The following is a 17824-nucleotide window of genomic DNA, read 5'->3' as shown; positions in this document are numbered from 1 at the left end:
TCTGAAGGAGAGACCCTCTCTCAGATAATAAGATGCTGGCATAGTAGAGGAAAACACCTGATATCTTCCTCTAGTCTCTGCCTGTGCACACACAACAAATACACCATAAATATATATGATTTGGAAAGATAGCTTAATCAGTGAAGAACTTGCCATGTGAACATGAGGGCCTGAGTTTGATCCTTTGGACCCATACTAAAACAAAAAACACAGGCGTAGTGGTGCATACTTGTGATCAGCACTGGGAAAGAAGAAACAGGCCTCTTCCCAGAGTTCCCTTCCCAGAGCTAGCCTGTCCTACTTGTTTAGACCCTGTCTGTGAGATGACTTGTCTCAGAACACAGTTATTGAGAAGTGACACTCAGAGTTTGGACTAGGGATATAGCTCAGTAGTAGAATACTCACCTAGTGTGTTGGTGTCTGGGTTCAATCTCCATTATAAAATTTATTTTTTAAAATTTTTTTGTAAATGTTTGTTTTGCTTGTGTATATGTCTGTGCATGGCTTGCTTTCTTGATGTCCATGGAGGACAGAAGATTACATTGGATCCCCTAGAATTAGAGTTACAGAGAATTATGAACCACCATGTAGGTACTTTGAATCAAATCTGGGTCCTTGTAAGAGCAAGTGTTCTCAAATGCTCAACCTTCTCTCCAAGCCCTGGGAAGAGAGTCTTAATAAAGAATTTTCTCGGGGCTGGGGATTTAGCTCAGTGGTAGAGCCCTTACCTAGGAAGCGAAAGGCCCTGGGTTCGGTCCCCAGCTCCGAAAAAAAAAAAAAAAAAAAAGAACCAAAAAAAAAAAAAAAAAAAAGAAATCTTGGGGCTGGGGATTTAGCTCAGTGGTAGAGCGCTTGCCTAGCAAGCCCAAGACCCTGGGTTCAGTCCCCAGCTCCGAAAAAAAGAAAAAAGAAAAAAAAAAAAAGAATTTTCTCAGGTTAGCCTGTGGAAATGTCTGTGGGCAATTGTTTTAGTTTTTAATCGATGTAGGGGGCCTGTCCATTGTGGGCTAAACCATTCCCTAGGCAGGAAGGTTTGTTTTTGTTGTCATTTTTTGAGACGGGTTCTCTGTATAGCCCTGGCTGTCCTGCATCTAGCCTTGTAGACCAAACTGACCTCACACTCAGAGCTCTCAGTGCACACATTTAATCTGTGAGGTAGAAACCAACCTGGTCTACACAGTAAGTTCCAAGACTGCCAGGGCTACATAATAAGACCCTGTCTCCAAAACAAAACAAACAAAACCCACCACCACCAACAGAAAAAGATGGAGTTTGATATGGTCCAGTCTGGCCTCAAACTTGTTATGTAGCCCTGATAACCTTGAACTTCAGATTGGTGTACCGCCACCTCCCAAGTGCTGTAGTTGCATGCACACACCACCATAACTGGTTTATAAGATGCCCCAGGTTGGGCTGGAAAGATGGCTCAGTGGTTAAGAACACTGACTGCTCTTCTAGAGGTCCTGAGTTCAATTCCCAGCAACCACATGATGTGGCTCACAACCATCTGTAATGGGATCCAGTGGCCTCTGAAGACAACGACAGTGTACTCATATTCATTCATATATATATATATATATCAATAAGTCTAAAAAAAGATGCCACAGGTTGAAGACAGGGCCTTATTCATTCTAGACAGGCAGAGACATTGACAGGCCAAGCCACATTCCTAGCTCTTTAAATTTTTAATTAAATCATCCAGAATGATCAACTCACCAGTCACATGCTCATGCTCCCTTCTTCTAGGTCCTAGCTTGTCACTTATCTTTTGTCTCTGTATTTGCCTGTTCTGGACATTTCATATAATGAAATCAGAAATAAGAGCATTAATCACTGCTTCATTCTTTCCTATAGCTGAGCATTATATAGGTTTAGATCATTTCATCATCAATTGATGCACATTTTTTCTGCTTCTTGACTCTTGTGAATAGTACAACTTGTGTTTTTCTCTGTTTTTTTTTTTTTCTCTAGTTGTCTTCTTTTAATTCTTTGCATATGTACCCAAGAATGGAATTGTTGGATCATAGTAATAAGTTTATATTCAACTCTTTGAGGAACTACCAAATCATTTTCTATACTCTGCTGCCATATCATATACATCCTCATTGGCAGTGCAAAAGATTTTAAATTTCCACATTCTTGCACACATTTGACATTTACCATTTTTATTGATAGCCATCCCAGTTGACATATATAGCATTTTATAATTTAAAATTTTTTTATTCATGTTGTGTGAATAAACACACCTGCAGTAGCACCATGTGGAGGTCAGAGGACAAGTTTTGGGAGTAGGTTCTCGCCTTCCACTCTGTGGCTACTGGGGATTGAACTCAGTTGTCATACTTGGCAACAGAGTCTTTACCCCTTTATCCAGTAGCCCCCACAACTCATAATTTTATAGTCACATTGTTTGTTTTTGTGTGTGTGCAAACACATGTCAGAAAGGGAAGAGGTTAGAGTAACTTGCAGGAGTTAATTGCCTTTATAAAAAGTTTGTTTTACGTATATGAGTACACTGTCACTGTTTACAGACACAGGGCATTAAATCCCATTACAGATGGTTGTGAGCCATCATGTGGTTTTGGGAATTGAACTCAGGACCTCGGGGAAAGCAGTCAGTACTTTTAACCACTGAGCCATCTCTCCAGCCAGGTTCTTCCCTTCTATCATATGGTTTCTAGAGATAAAACTCCGGTCCTCAGTTTTGACAGCACAGCTACTTACCCATTGACCTATTTCACTGTTGTGATTTGTGTTGCCCTAAGGACTAATGATATATAACATATCTTTTGGGTAATTGTTTGAGTATCTTCTGAGAAGAAAACTTCAGTGATTCTTTTGACCTTTTCAGTTGAATTATTTGGCTTTGTGTTGTGAAATATAAATTACCCAATATGATTTATGAAGACTTGACCCTGTGCTTTATGCTAAAATTTTGACTATTTTACTCCAGAGATTGATGAGTTAGTTGTTTACTTGGTCGTTTGGTTGGTAGATGATTGGTTTTAATACAGGGTCTCATTATGTAGTTCGTAGGAATTGTTTCAGCCTTCCAAATACTGGGAATAAAGGTGTGTGTTACTATACCTGCATATTTAGGTTTTAATCTATTGAAGTGTTTTGATTATATTATGGTGCTGGGGACCATACCAAAAAGAAATATCATTGATCTCTGTTAATTCATTTTGTATTGTGTGATATTAAGAGTGCAACTTTGATGTTTGACATGTGGGATTTTTCAATTCTTAATATACCACTAAAGAAACTATTTCACTAACTGAATCCTTTTGAAGTCTTATCAGAAATTCATTTATCTCTAGGTTGGGAGGGCAGTGGTGCACACCTTTAATCCCAGCACTTAGGTGGCAGAGGCAGGCTGATCTCGGAGTTCCAGAACAGCCAGGGCTATACAGAGAAACCCTGTCTCAAAAAAAAAAAAAAAGAAAAGAAAAGAAAAACAGGTTCATATATATATTTTTTTTCAAATTCTCTAATATAGTCTAAATTTTTATGTTTATCCTTAAAGTCAGGACCGTGGTTATTGGGATTTTTTGTTTTGTTTTGTTTTGTTTCTCAAAACACAGTTTCTCTGTGTAACCTTGGCGGTCCTGGAACTCACTCTGTAGATCAGGCCAGCCTCAAACTTACAGAGGTCTGCCTGCCTCTAACCACAGTTACTGGGATCAATCCAGTTGTGCATCACTGCTGCCTGTATTAGATTTTTTTAAAAAAAATTTATTCATTTATTATATATAAGTACACTGTAGCTGTCTTCAGACACACCAGAAAAGGGCATCGTATCTCTTTACAGATGGTTGTGAGCCACCATGTGGTTGCTGGAAGTTGAATTCAGGACCTCAGGAAGAGCAGTCAGTGCTCTTAACTGCTGAGCCAATTTAGATTGTTTTTAATATCACTTGGTAATAAAATGAAGAGAAGAACTAATAAATGCTACAATTTAGATGACCCTTTAAGATGTTATGCCAGGCAGATGATCGTATATTGGATAGTTTTATGGGCCTCGTGTTAAGGGTAGAAAATGACATCAAGAGTTTCTTTGGGAATGATGAAAGTGATTTTAAATAAAATTATGACAGTGGTTGCACTACACACTTACTAAATATTATTAAGCTGTTTACTTAAAATATATAAGTTTAATAATACTTAACTATGCCTGCCTACCAAGTTAAGATACTGACCCTGCTGTTGGAGCATAAAACACTTAAACAGCTGGTAAGCAGCAGGGTCAGTCTGCCATTGTTAATAAATGTAGCTATCAAATACTTTGATGGTATCCTAGGATTTTTTTTTTTTCTTTCTCATTTTTGTCAGTTATTACTGTTTTGGATATTTAGGTGTCAAAAAATGGTTTGGGTCACATGTTCTTTTTTCCCTGCAGTGTAAGGCCAGCACTGGTGGGCATCAGTCTTGTTGTTCATACTGTAAGGGCCCAAAGGAAGGTAAGTAAACAATGAACAAATAATTTATTTTTATTTTTAAAAGTAGTCACCTCAGGGGTTAGAGAGATGGTTTAGTGGTTAAGAAAATATACAGTTCTTTCAGGGACCTGAGTTTGGATCTCAACACCCACATAAGGCAGCTCATAGTTGCCTTTAATTTCAGCTCCAGAGTATCCAGAGTTCTGTTTTTTTCCTACCTGAGCATGTAAATGCATGTACATACCTCAGACAGATACATATACATGACCCAGCCTATAACCCTAGTACTTGAGAAACTACAACAGGACAATCAAGGGTGTGAGAGCATTGTCAAAAAAACAAAAGGTACCTTTGACCAAAACTAAAGTTGTAGAAAAACGAGTCTAAGCTTTAAAAGAAGAGGATAAGGAGGGAAGGAGAGCCTAGCAAGCGCAAGGCCCTGGGTTCGGTCCCCAGCTCCGGGGGAAAAAAAAAAAAAAAAAGGAAAAGGAGGGAAGGAGAGAACAAAAGAGTTGATACCCTAAAAATAAGTCTGGTTGGCTTTAAAACATATAGTTCAGATCTGGCAAGATGGCTCAGTGAGAAGTAGATTTCAGTTCCCTGAACCCATGTTAAAAAGCCAGAAATGGTAACACACATCTGTAATACTGGCACAAGTTCTGTGGTGAGATGAGAACTGACTGACCAGCTAGCCTAAAGTATGAAGCAGTGCAACCCAAACAAGAGAGACCGTGACACAACAAGGTAGGAAGAGAGCAGACTCCTGTTGATTGTTTCTGACTTCAACATGTGCACTCTGGTAGTTGCACACAGGTCATGAACACACTAATTTGAAGATGCAGAGAGGAGCGGGTGTGCTTGTGCATGTTTCATCACTGTGTTCATGAAGCAGACATAGGGTTAGCTTTTATGACACAGAGGCCAGCTTGGTCTACACAATGAAACCCTGTCTTTTTTTTTTTTTTTTTTTCTTTTTTTCGGAGCTGGGGACCGAACCCAGGGCCTTGCGGTTGCTAGGCAAGCGCTCTACCTCTGAGCCAAATCCCCAACCCCATGAAACCCTGTCTTAAAACTCATGATGAGGGGTTGGGGATTTAGCTCAGTGGTAGAGCGCTTGCTAGGCCCTGGGTTCGGTCCCCAGCTCCGAAAAAAAGAAAAAAAAAAAAAAAAGATGAGTGGGAGCATCTTCATGGAATCAGGGGGATTGGGGAGGGGGAATGGGAGAGGGAGGGAAATTTGAAATGGAAATACATAAAATATCCAATTTTAAAAATGATGATGTTTGTTTTCTTTTGTTTGTTTCATTTATTTCAAGGGTCTTATTAGGTAGCCCTGGCTGTCTTAGAACTTGCTCTATAGAGCAAGTCAGCCCTGACCTAGGAAATCCTTCTGACCTTTTGAGTCCTGGGATTAGGTGTGTGCCACCACTATCCTGCTGAGTTTTTGTTTTTTCTTTTTTTTTTGGTTCTTTTTTTTTCGGAGCTGGGGACCGAACCCAGGGCCTTGCGCTTTTTTGTTTATTTTTTTTTCTCCCCTGAGTACAGTTTAGGTTTGGTAACCTATTTTCTAGCATTTGACTCAAGAAAGATTTCTTAACATGCTTGGGCAGGTGGTTTGTGAAAACCCTTACACAGCAGGTGTTTGATTCTCAGTGTTTCACAAACACAAGGAAAAGCAATCATATATATTCACTGATCATCCGCTGTTAGTATTAAATAACCACAACAGTGCTCCCAAAGAATGTCTCTTTGAGCTGCTTGGCTTCCTTAGTAACTATGAATGAATTACAAAAATAAAAAAAGAAAGAAGACTAGCAGTGGAAAAGGCTTACTGGGGAATGCCTGACAGTTACTCTCTAACTTCCACATGCACGCCATATACAGCAATGTGCATAAACTAAACAAATGAATAAATTATCTTTAATTATGAGAAGAAAATAAATCACAAAACTATACTTCTAAATAATAGTCCGCCATGGCTGTATTATGACAGTAGAAGAAAGAAGGCATCTAGACAGGTTCTCTGGGTATATGCCACTAAGTCCTTAGCAACTATGTCTTTGCTACTTTTGTGGCTACATTGTTTCTCCTTCTCTATCTCTTCCCTTTACCCTTTATTCTTTTCCCCTTCCTCTTTTTCTGTCCTGTACACTGAGGCTCTAACACAGGACCTAGTTCGAGACTATGTAGGTTCTTCCTACGTAGCCCTAGTTGGCCTGGAATTGTTATGTAAACCAGGCTGGCTTTGAAGTCACAAAGATCTCCCTGCCTCTGTCTCCCAAATTTTGATTTTGGGACACAGTCTAATATAGCCCAAGTTAGCCTTCAACTCACTTTGTAGACCTTGAAGAATTTCTGGTTCTCTTGCCTGTTCTTACTAAGGACTGTGATGTTGTTGCAGATGTGTGCTGTCAAAACCAGCTTTTAGTTTTGCCTTTTTGAGACAGAATCTCACTATGTAGCCCCAACCAGCCTCAAACTCATGATCATCAGGCTGAGCTTCCCAAGTGCTAGTTCCTACATGTTCCTATTGTTGGAAATAATAACCAGGCACAGCAGGTATTAAGATGAATTTATTGTATGTGTGTAAGTAGGTAAGTGATTAGTTTTGTTGTTTTTAGTTTGTTTGTTGCGTTCCATTTTTTATTTTGTATGTATTGGTTTTGCTTGCTTGTCTAGCTGTGGCCCATGTGCACATGGTGCCTGGAGAGCCAAGAACTGCAGCTATAACTGGAGTCACAGGTGTTGTGAGCTATCAAGTTGGTGCTGGGAATTGAACCCAGGTTTTCTGGAAGAACAGCTAGTGTTCCTAACCACAGAGCCATCTCTAAGCCCTTTCTTTTTGTTTGTTTGGTTTGGTTTGATTTGGTTTTTTGAGATAGGATTTCGCTGTATAACAGTCCTGGCTGTCCTGGCTTCAGACACAGATCTGCCAGCTACTGCCACCTGAATTAAAGGCATGGGCCATCATGCTGGGCTTTGCTTGTTGTTTTTAAATTTATTCTATTGGGGCTGGAGAGATGGCTCAGTGGTTAAGAGCACCGACTGCTCTTCCAAAGGTCCTGAGTTCAAATCCCAGCAACCACATGGTGGCTCACAACCATCTGTAATGAGATTCGATGCCCTCTTCTGGTGTGTCTGAAGACAGCTACAGTGTACTCATATATAATAAATAAATATTTAAAAAAAAATTTATTCTATTTATACAAGACTATTCTTCTGAACCATTCCTTCAGCTTCCAATTAGGATTGAGTGTTTTGTTTTAAAATGTATTTTTATGTGTCAGTGTGAGTGTAAACTACACGTGGGGTTGGGCAGGGGGCGGCTATTGAGGTCAAAGAGACAAATATTAGCTGCCTAGCCTCATGTACATGCTGGGAGACAAATTCAGGTCCTCTGCAAGAGCAGCAAACACTCTTTACTGCCAAGCAATCTCTTCAGACCCGTGATTAATTTTTTTTAAATCTATGTGCATATTTACTGCATGTACATAATGTGTACCACTTGAATATTTGGTATGCACAAATGCCAGAAAAAAGAATAGGACTCCCTGGCACTGCAATTACAGAGGATTATAAGCAGACATGTGATGTTGAACTGAACCAAGTTCTCTACTAGAGCAGCAAGTGCTGTTAACCACTGAACCATCTCTCTAGACCCTGATTAATTTTTTTAATGACCTTTTCTCAAGAACCATCAAAATTTTTGTAGGTTTTTCCAACATGATATTAAAGGAATTTATTAGTTTCATAAAGTCTTATGTGTTTTCTATTTAAATTTTTCTACTGACAGAAGTCAAGCAAGAACTAGTATCCTATCCTCAACCTCAGAAAACATCCATTCCAGTACCCTCAGAAAAACAGCCCAACCAGCCACGACCTGTTGATAAGGAGCATGAACTCAGGAAGCGGGAGGAAGGCCAAGAGTCGAGATTGGGACATCAGAAGAGAGAGACAGAAAGATACTTCCCTCACTCTCGAAGGGAAGGACTCACTTTCCGAAGAGACCGAGAAAAGGAGTCATGGTCTGGAGAGACTCGCCAGGATGGAGAGAGCAAAAGTGAGTGATTTGTCAAATTAGGTGATAGATTAGAAGCCCAGGTAGCCTCTATCCAGCTGCTGTATACACTAGTGGGACTGCGCCTGGCTTAGAAGGTGCTGTCTTCAGCCAGCTTTACTCGTCGGGAGCTATAGCTTTTTTTTTTTTTTTTTTTTTTGGTTCTTTTTTTCCCGGAGCTGGGGACTGAACTCAGGGCCTTGCGCTTCCTAGGTACTCTACCACTGAGCTAAATCCCCAGCCCCGGAGCTATAGCTTCTATATAGCAAATTACTGTATAGTTTTTAAAATGCAGTAAGATGTGATTTTAGTGGGGTTTTTTTTGTTTGTTTGTTTTTTAAGATTTACTTATTTTATATATAAGTACACTGCAGCTGTCTTCAGACACACCAGAAGAGGGCATCAGATCTCATTACAGATGGTTGTGAGCCACCATGTGGTTTCTGGATTTGAACTCAGGACCTCTGGAAGAGCAGTCCGTGCTCTTAATCACTGAGCCATCTCTCCAGCCCTGTGATTTTAGGTTTTAAGTATTGGTAATAAAAAGAAACGTGAGAAGTATTTCATAATTTAAAAAAAGATGTTGTAGAGTAAAATAGTATGTAGATTAAAAATGACTGTTAAGTTCTTGGCACTACAAATTTTATGTCTCTATCCTTAATATCTCTTTCTGTGCTTGTTTCATTCAGCAATTATGCTAAAACGTATCTATCGTTCTACTCCACCCGAAGTGATAGTTGAAGTGCTGGAGCCCTACGTGCATCTCACTACTGCCAATGTCCGTATCATCAAGAACAGAACTGGCCCTATGGGTCACACTTATGGTTTTATAGACCTCGACTCACATGCAGTGAGTATTTCTTGCTTTAAAATGAGGACAGATGACTGATGAAGCCTTAATAATGTTTGGAGAGGCAGGGTATGAGTGTCCATGCCTATAGACCTAGCATCCTGGAAGATGAAGCATATAGATGACAAGTTCAAGGCTAGCCTGGGCTACAGAGTGAGCCACTGTCTCAGTTTATAATGAGGGAAGGAGGTTGGGAAGAATCAGTACTAAATTCTCTCCTTTGGGACTAATGTTCATTTAGGTAAGCTCCTGCCCTAAAATAACAGAACTCTGTATGGACTTTGAGAACAGATCTAAGCACCAAACCCTTGTACATTTTAGTGTCTTTTCTAAATTTTTCTTAAAATGGTTTTATATTTGATAGTAATAAGACATTTCCTATTTTTCTAAAAGGTGTATAATAGACTTCTTTGTTTGCTTGTTTGTTTTGAGAGATAGGGTCTCTAAAACTAGTAATGCAAATCGTTATTTCTCAGATATGCTAGAAAGTTGCCAGAGACTTTTTGTAAACTGGATCTAAAGGAATTGCAACCTAAGAGAAGGGAATTTCAAAGGCTTATTTTTAGTTGGACATGGCGGCACAGCCTAAAATGCCAACTACCCTAGGGAGTGAGGTAGCAAGTTGGCAAGTTCAAGACTCTCATGTGCTACAATGTGTGTGTTCAAGGCCAGCCTGTGCAGCCCAAGGAGACTCCCATCTTTAAATTAAAAATTAATTAAAAAAAAAAAGTGATTATATAGCTTGGTGCTTATGTATCATGCATGAGATCTTACATCCAACACACACCACACACACACACCACAGTTATTTTTACCAGCCTGCTCTTACTGTAAAAATTATTACCAGAAAAGGGTAGAAAGATGATTCAATTCAATGGTTAAGAGCACTTGCAGCTCTTCTGGGAGGACCTGGATTTGACTCCTAGCACCCACATTTTGGCTCACAACTATCTATAACTCCATATCCAAAGGGTCTGTTGCCATCTTCTGGCATCTTCAGGCACTAGGTGTGCATACACCTACAAATATGCAATTTATATATTTCTAGATATAAGTTATCTAAATATGTTATATTCTATTTCAATTTTATATTATATTTTGTATAGAGACATTTATGTAATATAATTTAATATAACTATTAATATATAGTATAATATGTTAGAATATTTATATATATGTGTGTGTATGTGTGTGCGCGTGCACATGCTTTTTTTAAGACAAGTCTCACTGTGAAGCTCTGGCTGTCCTGGAACTCCATCTATAGACCAGGCTAGCCTCAAACTCACAAAGATCTACCTGCCCTCGTTTCTCTAGTGCTGAGTTTAAAGTTATGCACCACTACATCTGGCCATATAAAATTATTTTTTAAAAAAAGTATTACCAAAGCATTATCTGTAGTAATTTTATCTTTTAACAAGTTAAAAATTATGATTGGTTCTTTTTCTAATGATGTAGCCCTGTTTATCTTTGGGGTCAAGTTTGTCTTTGGTTCTTTAGGAAGCTCTTCGAGTAGTGAAGATTTTGCAGAACCTCGATCCACCGTTTAGCATTGATGGGAAGATGGTAGCTGTAAACTTGGCCACTGGAAAACGAAGGTAAGGCTCACTCCAGTCTTAGGGAAGAAATTGTTCTTCCTGGACAAGAGACAGATAGTAGGGCATTTGTGACTTCCCAGCATGAGCTGTTTCAGATACTTATTTATACGTTTTCTTTTTCTGTAGGTGCTTTATTCTAATTATAGAATTGTTTTCATTTTTAAATAGCATTCCCACCTGCACATGATGTGGCAAGCCTTTAATCCCAGCACTCAGGAGGCAGAGGCGGGTGAATCTGAGTACAGTGCCAGCCTAATCTCATAGCATGTTCCAGGCCAGCTAAGTGTCTATTGCAAGACCTTATACATACATACATACATACATACATACATACATACATACATACATACATACATACATAGATAAATAAATAAATAAATAAATAAATAAATAAATAAATAAGCATAAAGTATTCCTGGGTGCTTTTTTTTTTTCTTTTCTTTTTTTTTTTTTTTTTTTTTCTTTTTTCTATTTTTCGGGGCTGGGGATTGAACCCAGGACCTTGCGCTTCCTAGGCAAGCGCTCTACCACTGAGCCAAATCCCCAACCCCTTCTGGGTGCTTTAGACTTTGACAGCCTACTATCTTTAGGGACCAGTAAAGTTGGTTTTGGGCTTATGAGTGCTTTGTTGTGTATTGCCTTTTTGAGGCAGAATCTCACACTATAATCCATACTGGCCTGAACCTCAGTCATAGCAGTCCTCTTGCTTCAGTCTCCAGAAGGCAAAGGTTACAGCCTTGGGTAAGGGCACCTGGTTGATGTGTTTAAATATGCAGGGAAAAAAGCCTCTGAATGTTTCTGCATCTATTAGTGTCCTCAGTAAATGGATATAGTCTTGCTATTGTCCTGGCCTCAGTCATCTGGAATGTCTGACTCAGTTACTCTTCTTTACTAATCTTTACCGAAAAGGTGATGACAGGAGATAACTCATCAGAGAGACGAGTTACAGAGGTGCTTTGCTTTACCACCTCCACTTAGTCGATTGTTTTGCTCCAGTAAGTTACTTTGCAGGAATCTGCTGCTGTTTCAGTCAAGGATCTGGATCAGCTAACCTGCTTGCTGTCTAGGTTGGTGCATTTTTCTACATGATGAGGAAGAATTTCAGTGAATCTGTGATTAGCCAGTCCCCAGGTAGCTTTTGGTAACAGGCTTTTGATATGTCATGTTTTGTATTGCAGAAATGATTCCGGGGACCACTCTGACCACATGCATTATTATCAGGTAGGCTTTAATATATGGTGAATGTCATTTTTAAAATATTCAGACAACTAAAAGGATGACTGAATTTCCTGCAGTTGATGACTGTTAAGATTAATGACTGGTTGTGGGGCTGGGGATTTAGCTCAGTGGTAGAGCGCTTACCTAGGAAGCGCAAGGCCCTGGGTTCGGTCCCCAGCTCCGAAAAAAAAGAACCAAAAAAAAAAAAAAAAAAAAAGATTAGTGACTGGTTGTACACTTTTATAATGCTATAATGCTTATAGCATTTAATTTTGCTTTCTCTAATAGGGTAAAAAATATTTCCGAGATAGAAGAGGAGGAAATAGAAATTCAGATTGGTCCTCAGATACAAATCGACAAGGGCAGCAGTGTAAGTAACTTTCGTTTTGTTTTTCTTGGTGTGTTTTTTTCCCCCGACTTACTAGTTGTTACTTAAATCCGTCTGATCACAAAGGTAGCAAAGAGATTGTTAACCTAACAATGAAAGTATATCTCATATAGGCTCTTTCCCTATTTGAATTGGCCACTCTAATTATTTATTTGTTCTTAGTAAGCCCCCAGTAACAATTTTATTTGACAGGAACTAATGCTGGCTCTGATTTTATTCCATGTAGCATCATCTGACTGCTACATATATGATTCTGCTACTGGCTACTATTATGACCCCTTGGCAGGAACTTACTATGACCCCAACACCCAGGTTAGTTTTGATTTTTTTTGTTTGTTTGTTTTGTTTCTTTTTTTGTTTGTTTTGTTTTTTGCTTTATTTGCTCTGTTAGTAGTCTTTTGAGAAAAGTACCCACAATGTGTTACTTTTGAGTATTTGATTCTCTGCATTCTCTGGATGCTCATTGCTTGAAAAGTGGAAAGTTTATGGAATCTGAGCTGTTGATTATATGGAAAATCAGTGCCCTGTGGCATTACAGGTAAGAACAGCACTGTTCTGAGAGCTTCAGTGGTGGTATCCATGTATACTCGCCCCTGAAATGGTATCTTAGATTGATAAGGGTTCTTCAGCTTGTAAATGAGACATTCTGGTGCCTTGAAGGGAAGTATGTTCCTTAAGCCTAAAATTCTGGAGAAACAGCATTCTGTAGATCTATTTCTTTCATATTGTATCACAGCAAGAAGTCTATGTGCCCCAGGACCCTGAGTCACCTGAGGAAGAAGAGATCAAGGAAAAGAAATCTACCAGTCAAGGAAAGTCAAATAGCAAGAAGGAAACATCTAAAAGAGATGGCAAGGAGAAAAAAGACAGAGGAGTGACAAAGGTGAGATCGCTTGTGAGTTGCGGTCTTTATCACATAGTGACATAGAAAACATGGCAACTGTAAAGAGAGAGGGTCTAGGTTTAAGGTGCAGAGTCACTGTAAACATTCTCTAGGACGAGCAAGAGCTAGAGCTCAGCAGTTCAGAAATCTTGTTCTCGTAGAGGTCCCAGGTGTGATACCCAGCACCTACATGGGACTCATAACTCTATAATTCCAGTCAGTTCCAGGAGATCTAAATCCTTTCCTAAGTGCATGCACTGACATACAGGCAAGCAAAACACATACGTACGTACGTACGTACATACATACATACATACATACATACACGTGTGTGTGTGTGTGTGTGTTATAAATCTTATAAAGAAAAAAACAAAAACTGAGCAGTGATGGTGCACACTTTTAATCCCACCACTTGAAAGGCAGAGGCAGGTGAATCTTAGAATTTGAAACCAGCCCCAGTCTGTAGATCAAGTTCCAGGACAGCTAGGACTACAAGAGAAACCCGTTCCAAAAATCCAGGTACAGAAGATATATATATATATCTTCTATAAACAACAAAATAATGAGGGTGGAGGAAGGGGCATTTGGACAGATAGAACAGTGGTTAAAAGCACTGACTGCGGGCTGGAGAGATGGCTCAGTGATTAAGAGCACCCGACTGCTCTTCCAGAGGTCCTGAGTTCAATTCCCAGCAACCACATGGTGGCTCACAACCATCTGTAAGGAGACCTGATGCCCTCTTCTGGTGTGTCTGAAGACAGCTACAGTGTACTTATATATAATAAATGAATAAATAAATCTTTAAAAAAAAAAAAAAAGCACTGACTGCTCTTCAGAGAACCCAGGTTCAATTCCCAAAACCCACATGGTACCTCACAACTGCCTGTAACTCCAGTTCTAGGGGATAGAGCTCACTTTCTGATTCCCCTGTGTACCAGGCATGTATGTGGTGCATAGCCATACATAAAGCTAAGAATAGCCATACATGGGGCTGGAGATATGGCTCAGAGATTAAGAGCACTGACTGTGCTTCCTGAGGTCCTGAGTTCAGATCCCAGCAACCACATGGTGGCTCACAACCATCTGTAATGAGATCTAATGCCCTTTTCTGGTATGTCTGAAGACAGCAAAAGTGTAGTTATATAGAAAAAAATGAATAAACCTTTAAAAAAAGAAGCCGTACATACTAAAAAATGTTTTTTTAAAAAATATCGGATTGGAGAGATGGCTCAGTGGTTAAGAGCACTGACTGCTCTTGCAGAGGTCCTGAGTTCAATTCCCAGCAACCACATGGTGGCTCACAACCATCTGTAAAGAGATCCGATGCCCTCTTCTGGTGTATCTGAAGACAGCTACAGTGTACTTATATATAATAAATGAATAAATCTTTTAAAAAGTAAGTAAATAAAAAGACCAAGTATAGTATAGTGGTATACTGAGAATCTGGTCCTCAAAACAAAAAGACAAAAACAAAAACAAAACCCTAATTCTTGGGCTGGAGAGATGGCTCAGCGGTTAAGAGCACCCGACTGCTCTTCCAGAGGTCCTGAGTTCAATTCCCAGCAACCACATGGTGGCTCACAACCATCTGTAAAGAGATCCAATGTCCTCTTCTGATGTATCTGATGACAGCTACAGTGTACTTATATATAATAAATGAATAAATAAATAAAAAAAAAAACCCTAATTCTTGGTGTAGAAGTCCACTTACCTTTTTCCATCTGAATGGTAGCTCTCTTCGTTTTACAAATGAAAAAAATATAACTCAGATTAAGCATGGTGGGACATCCCTGGGATCCCAACACTCAAGGCTAGGGCAGGGGCTTGCCAAGAGCTTCAGGGCATTCACTGCCTTATTTTTTAAATTAAAGAACAAAAATAAGGACTGGCAAGATTGCTTGATGGGTAAAAGTAGTTGCTGCCTAGCCTGATGACCTAAACTTGATCCTGAGGACTCACATGGTGGAACAAGAGAAACAATTCCAGCAAGTTGTCCTCTGACCTTTGTACTCACTAGAATCCTCTATGTAGACCAAGATTGTCTGCCACTACTCCAAGCCCAGTTGTACTCCTGTTTGTTTTTATTTGTTCTTGGGGGGGCATATCACTGTGGCTATGCATCCCATGGCATGTATGTATGCAGCCAGTTTTGTACACTTGGTGCTCTTCTTCCCCTCAGGTCACTAGCTGAACTATCCTGTCAGCTTTCATTTTTATGCCTTGTCCTTTTAGTGTGTGATTCTGTATGTACACTTTACTTCTCTTGGTATAATTGTAACAGAAATAGCTTTTTTTTTTTTAGGAGGGGGACACCCTCTATGTGGTGGCCATAGGACAAGTTGTAAGGGTTAGCTCTCTCCTTCCAGAGGGTACCAGGATCTTTAGTCTCTCTAAATTTTACTATAATATTTCACTTTAAATTACTTCCTTAGGATAAAATTTCAGAATTAAAAAATGATAGATATTTTCACATCTTGCCTAATTATTAAGAATTATATTGGTTTCACCTCATATTCAGCAGTCCTTCCCTCAAGACAGTCTCTCTGTGTAGTTCTGGCTCTCCTGGAATTTGTTCTGCAGACCAGTCTAACCTCAGACTCAGCAATCCACCTGCCTTTCACTGCTGGGAATAAAGGCTTAAGCCACCACACTTGGGTCATCTCATATCAGTTATAAATTAAAGAAAATGAAGGAATTTACTTGAAGTTCAATCTGTAACTTTTCTCATGCTTCCTGGTACTGTCATTTGTAAAAATACAGAAAAAAGTGAAAAAAGATTTACTTTTGTCGATTCTATGCATCTAATAACTGGAACTTTAAATCATGCTGCCTTTATGTTTAGGTCCGTTCTCTGCCTCTACCATATTCTTAATCCTTTTGAAGGTAATAATGGTAGTGCCTGCTAGAGTCTTGGAGGGTTGTAAGTAAAGACTGAAGAAAATAACGCTATATATTGATTAATGCCTCATCTGGTTCCTAAAATGTTGCAAACACACAATTACACTTAGATGTTCCCTTGCATGGGTGTTTGTTGGTGGAGGTCCTTTCACATGCTAAGAACTCTACTCTGATGTCCTCCAGGAGCAAATGTTATACTTCTAAAGGTTCTTTCAAAAGCACTGTAATGCTGCAGATGTTTGAAGATTTGGAAAACCGATTGATTTTTATCAAAACTAACTCCTTAATCAAGTTTTTATTAATGATTATCATGTAAATATTACCTTTGTCATTGGTCAGTTTCAAGAAAGTACCAGTGAGGGGAAGCCTCCCCCAGAAGATGTTTTTAAGAAGCCCCTGCCTCCTACTGTGAAAAAGGAAGAGAGTCCTCCTCCTGTAAGGCTAATTCTAATATTATGGACTGGTATGGGAGGGGAAGGAACTCCAAAGCCTCTGTCTGGTTTCGGTCCTTTGATTCTATGTATACCAAGTTTTAGGATTCCTCTTGAGTGTAAATGAAAATAGTGTGTTAAGGAAAAACTTTATGGAGTTGGTTCTCTTCTTCTACTCTTCTGTGGGTTTCAGACCTAAACTCCAGCGATCAGGCTCACACAGCAACTTCATGTGCTGAGCCATCGCACTGTCCTGACTGTTTCTGTTTAAATGCTGTTCTTGCTCTTACCCATTCCTTTCTCAACCATGTTTTCCTAGCCTTCACAAAGTCAGACTAAGCTGTGTCACTTCATTTGGGAGATGAACCAAATTGATGCTGGACATGTTCCAAACCTAATCAGTTAGAACAAAGAAAGTAGAAAGCATTATCAAACAAAATATCCCCAAAATAGAAGTTATATTTTTTGCTAAGCCCTATCCTTCTTTCTCTAGCCTAAGGTGGTAAATCCATTAATTGGTCTCCTGGGTGAATATGGAGGAGACAGTGACTATGAGGAAGAAGAGGAAGAGGAGCAGGCCCCTCCTGTGCAGCCTCGAGCAGCACAGCCTCAGCCTCGAGAGGAGCTGACCAAGAAAGAGAATGAAGAAGACAAACTCACAGACTGGAATAAACTGGCTTGTCTGCTCTGCAGAAGGCAGTTTCCCAATAAAGAAGTTCTTACAAAGCATCAGCAACTCTCAGACCTGCACAAGGTATTTCAGGAAGGCATGTTTGACTCTTCCCATTGCTGCAAATGAAGACACTTCAACCTCCTTGGCTCTAATCATCTCAGATTGAGTGTGTGTGTACAGGATGTGTGTGTGGCCATATGTGCCAGAGCATATACGTGGAATTCAGAGGCTATATGGTCATGTCATCTCTCTCTCCTCCCATCTTTACGTGGATTCTGTGGATCAGGTCACGCAGGCTTGCATAACAAGCCCCTTACCCACTGAGCTGTCTTGCTGGTTCACTTTTTTCTTGTTTGTTTGTTTTGTTTTATCTTGTTTTTCATTTACTCTCTC

At 39.6% G+C, this 17824-nt stretch overlaps 1 protein-coding gene across 8 annotated transcripts in view; it reads left to right on the top strand.

Annotated features, from left to right (window-relative positions):
- Nucleotides 1-17824, top strand: part of Rbm6 (RNA binding motif protein 6) — a 103791-nt gene that overhangs the window by 72115 nt on the left and 13852 nt on the right. For all 8 annotated transcript variants that reach the window (XM_039081594.2, XM_006243780.5, XM_063265629.1 and 5 more), the window contains 10 exons: nt 4400-4460; nt 8232-8498; nt 9185-9345; nt 10843-10940; nt 12119-12161; nt 12447-12528; nt 12773-12858; nt 13283-13429; nt 16667-16762; nt 17252-17512. In XM_039081594.2, coding sequence (XP_038937522.1) covers nt 4400-4460; nt 8232-8498; nt 9185-9345; nt 10843-10940; nt 12119-12161; nt 12447-12528; nt 12773-12858; nt 13283-13429; nt 16667-16762; nt 17252-17512 — 1302 coding nt within the window. The remainder of the gene's footprint in view (nt 1-4399; nt 4461-8231; nt 8499-9184; nt 9346-10842; nt 10941-12118; nt 12162-12446; nt 12529-12772; nt 12859-13282; nt 13430-16666; nt 16763-17251; nt 17513-17824) is intronic.

Source organism: Rattus norvegicus, chromosome 8 (genome assembly GCF_036323735.1).
Source record: "Rattus norvegicus strain BN/NHsdMcwi chromosome 8, GRCr8, whole genome shotgun sequence".
Classification (NCBI taxonomy): Eukaryota; Metazoa; Chordata; class Mammalia; order Rodentia; family Muridae; genus Rattus; species Rattus norvegicus.
Note: the sequence above shows the minus strand (reverse complement) of the source record. Positions and strands in the feature narration are given on the sequence as shown.